Consider the following 4,468-nt stretch of genomic DNA (forward strand, 5'->3'; position numbering starts at 1 on the left):
TGTATCGATATCGCATTTTAGTCTAATAAAGTAGACACTGTAGATACTATTTCATGAGACACTCTGGAAAGCATTAGCGTGATCACGTTGTCTCAATATTTGACCCTTGGCGTCTGACACCGGAAATTGCATTTGTTCAACTTCCAGCGTCAGATCGCTCGGTTCAAAATTAATCGCTATATACATGACACTGCATTATTTCAATGCATTTTTTACTGTCCAGCGTCAATTTTGATCGCAGCCTATTTTGACGCTGAAAATGGGCGTCAGCATGAAAAGGTACCTAACGTGAAAACTATTTGAGCGGAAGATCAGAGTAAGATCAGATTCATACTCGTCTCATTTTTTTCATTTCAGGCCTTTTATCATATTTATACTTTTATAATTATTCAGGGCGGAGAAAGAAAAGGCGAATTCTTTAGAATTGAGATTGACTTTGTCAATGAATTTACACGACGGACAGTTCGCGCGACAGCGCTTTATTGTACATAATTAGCATGTAATGATTTTTGATGACAATGCTACGCGTTTTGTCGGTACGGGTTTTGCCAGATGGAATTATTGTTATAATTTTACCTGGCGCAATACCACATTCATGGAGTATAGTTCGGGCGAAAACGACAACGTCGAAATATCGAAAACGTTATGACCGATTAAACAATTTCTTCCTCTCGAAAACTTCCCATAGTTCTCCAAACGACTGTACAAAGGTTCGCGTAGTTGATCGCCTTAATAAGGTCTGCGTAGGCATTAGACTTACATAGAAGACGATAATTATTATACAAACTAGCATCTAAGGAAATATATTACGTATATTTCATGTAAATACAAGACAAGACGTCGTCTCGTACATAATATATGTAATATATTTTACATATATGCGCGGTACGCGAAAATGCGAAAAAAAAAAAAATTGTGAAATCATGTTTTTTTTTTCCTCCGTTGTGCCACTACCGTCACCGTTGCATCATCGTCATCCATTCAATATTGTGAAATAAATTCACCGAGCGTAGCCTAATAACGGAGCGATATTTATAGTATGTGTCGACACGTAGTTGGCGTCGGGACGGGAAAACCGGTGGAGAAAAGATCATTAGCGCTTAGATTGTAATAACGTTTGTATCAGGTGCGGAAATATGTGCCTTTTTAGTGCAGTAAGATCGAAATAAGTCTAAGAAAGAAGGTTAAGAAATATTTATAAATTATAGTACAGGGGCCCAATCCTGATAGGAAAAAACATTGTGTCCGATATTAAATCTCGTCAAAATTATATTCACGCCGATTTGTCTCTCGCTGGGAATATCAAGTTTTATTTCTTTTTTTTTTTTTTAAGACTATCGAAATAGATCGAATATAATAAAAAAAAAGATATTGTATAAAAAATTAGATCTTTTATTGAAGAAAAAAAAAGAATAAAACTTGAGACTGAAGGGATTAAATTATAACACAATTGTTACATTGTACAATGTAAATTATTATATTCTACGAAAAATGCCGGATGGCCCTCGATCGATAGTTCGACTTTATAATTTGTCGAAGCCCGCTTCCTACACGTGATTCCCGGGAAAAAATTGATTTAAAAAAATACAGAAACGATAAGTATACTGCGTTTATTTACGAAAACTCGCACTTCCGCAAATTCTTAACACGAAGACGTTCATATTGAAGGCAACATGTGCGATCGATGACAATTTGTAATTGTACGTAATTGAATTATTAATTATATCACGAACGTTACAAGTGTTCCTGTACCTAATTAATTAATAACGATTATTATTGTATATCAAAAATATTGAGAATAATAACGCGATTTTCACTGGATCAAATAAATCACAAAATTTTATTCTGGATCCTGCACTTTCATCGAATAACAAGGATGCTTGTGATGAAACAACAATTCATATAAAAGAACTTTCTTATTGCTCTTTAAAAAACGTAAGAATCACATGATTTAAGATTTCATAATTCAATATACCGCTGCAGTAATAATACAGAAAATTTAAAGAAATTCGTCTAGATTAATATTATTTACAATTAGATACAATTTTCTTAGAATATTTTAACACTATACAAAGTTTAATAGTTAATACTGTATAGTTTTTCAAAATTGTGGAAATCCCACAATAATTTTTGTAAAAATAAAGGTTTAAAAAAACGGTGAAACACATGTTTCACTTCAAAAAGCTACCTTTTGACATCGGTGCTATTTAATCAATGTTTTAAGGTGCACGAGGATGGGAAGGGTGATGAAAATGTCAAGGTGCACGAAATTTCCACTTTTGAATGGAGTTTGTAGCGACTTAAAATTGTCAGCATTTTAATTACCATCAAAGGCCTTTCGGATAAGCCTCCACTTGATATCTAGTGCCATCATCCCTTCCGCCTTTGCACACCTGTGGATAGCGGTTGATCAATACATATATCAAAAAGTAGCTTTTTCGAAATATGTATTTCACCATTTTTCGATATTTTCGTTTTTACAAAAATTATTACGGGATTCCCACATTTTGGGAAACGCTATATATACATTTTCTCTTCTCTTTGTTATAAATTCATATTTTATTAAGAGTATTTCAAAAAGTTTGTTCTGTTCATTTGTCCTATTCCGTTTTTCTTCAAAAAAAAAAACAGATTTATATAAATCATAGTCTGAGAATTACGTATATGTCTAACAAATATATGTAAAAGTATAATAAAAGTATTTAGCATTTTTCTAGTAAGATATCGAGGAAGAAAAATGCATTTTTTGTAAACAGTAAAAAGTTTGTGCAAATATTTATGGTCGAATAAATTGTCCATGCACGTATGCACAAACACAAATCGCAATTGTGATGCGATAATACCAATGAATGTTTTTTTTCTGTACTGGTGTTCGCAAATTCGAGACTGACGACGAGAATCGCTCGAACGGTAGAAAGGAATCACAAATCCTCCATCATTAATCATTAGTTATCATAACTATAACTTGAAAGATCACTGTAGATGTGATGATAGATAAGCAGGATTGTATGGAGCCTGTTTAGCGTATGCCTCGTCGGTGTATGGTGGGGGTTGCGGCATTGCTAAAAAATTAAATAAAAATGATTATCTATTTGAGAGACTGAAAAGACTGCATTTTTCCTCGATATTAAAATAATACCAAAATTCAAAATACTTGTACAAAGAATCAATTCTCAAACATATGAAAAGTTAAACAAATATTTTTTTTATAAATCTTCATAAATGTGTTAGATGTTAACTGTTTGAATGTAAAAAATCTGAAATGTATATATAGAAATTTTGATACCTGTCAAATCCGTTGGATATGGTGGAACATAGTTTTGAGTAGGTTGGCTAGTATAGTTTGTTGGAATATTTTGAGTAGGTTGGCTGGTATAGCTTGGCGGAATATTTTGAGTAGGTTGGCTAGTATAGTAGCTTGGTGGAACATTTGCCGGGGACTGAATTACTTGCACAGGTGTCTGAATGTCTGCAACAAATATTTGTGTAACGGATACGTAAAGATACGTCCAAGTATATCTTAAGTTTGTTTCAGAGACAGTGAGCAAATTAGCAACAAGACTTAAAAATTATAATGAAATCAGGACAAAAAACGAAATATAATTTATAATATAGAATTTTTAAATAGATCTTAAACTTAAAAAAGTAATATTTGATAAATTTTTTAAATGTGCTTTTATTAAATAACTTATTATTCGATTAAAATAAAACAATAAATTATGATGTATTGGTGATAAAATCGGGTTGTACACAATTTGTAATATTTTATAAAAAAATTTATATATTTAAGCTTCTATAAATAAAATACATGACCTATATACTAACTATAAAATTTAGTTATCGAGTAACTATAATATTCATAGAGGCGAATCTAATACTACACTTAACGTCATGAATATATGCACATGTGGAAGGAATGTTTATTTGAACACATTGCATGTAATGCATTTGGAAGGTGCATTAATCAAATAAAATTAAAAAAATCAATCTACATACGAAGTGTTCCATCTACATATTTGCTTAGTGGTAATTAATATCAAATCTCATATATATGTATATATATATAAAAGATTTGATAGGACTAGCATATATTTGAAATATTTTTATGTAAAACACAGTTTTTGTATACTTTGTATTCTGTATTTTAATGGAGCACATGAAAGTATTATGTATTTTGTATTTAAAATAAAAAAAAATAAGTCCTTTGTACTTTGTAATTCAAATAATAATATTAATTGTCAATCTTAGTATTTACAAAATACGAAATACAAAATACTTTCAATCTTTCGTTAATACTGAAATACAAAATATACTTTTATATGCTGCTATGAAACACAAAATACAAAATATTTGCATGTGCTGCGTTGAAATATATAATACAAAATACAATTGTCTTATAAATACTATTTTTCAAATAAAAATATTTCAAATACATATAGCCCTGTATATGTGCACACACACACACACA

At 30.8% G+C, this 4,468-nt stretch overlaps 1 protein-coding gene and 1 pseudogene across 4 annotated transcripts in view; both read right to left on the bottom strand.

Annotated features, from left to right (window-relative positions):
• Nucleotides 1-593, bottom strand: part of LOC108748850 — a 4,281-nt pseudogene extending 3,688 nt beyond the window's left edge.
• A 2,035-nt stretch (nt 594-2,628) lies between these two features.
• LOC108748882 (protein shisa-5-like) overlaps nt 2,629-4,468 on the bottom strand; it is a 7,026-nt gene continuing 5,186 nt past the window's right edge. For all 4 annotated transcript variants that reach the window (XM_018487283.1, XM_018487281.1, XM_018487284.1 and 1 more), the window contains 2 exons: nt 3,287-3,469; nt 2,629-3,062 (listed from right to left, as the gene is read on the bottom strand). In XM_018487283.1, coding sequence (XP_018342785.1) covers nt 2,974-3,062; nt 3,287-3,469 — 272 coding nt within the window. In that variant the 3' untranslated portion in view covers nt 2,629-2,973. The remainder of the gene's footprint in view (nt 3,063-3,286; nt 3,470-4,468) is intronic.

This window comes from Trachymyrmex septentrionalis, unplaced genomic scaffold, assembly GCF_001594115.1.
Source record: "Trachymyrmex septentrionalis isolate Tsep2-gDNA-1 unplaced genomic scaffold, Tsep1.0 scaffold25, whole genome shotgun sequence".
Taxonomy (NCBI): Eukaryota; Metazoa; Arthropoda; class Insecta; order Hymenoptera; family Formicidae; genus Trachymyrmex; species Trachymyrmex septentrionalis.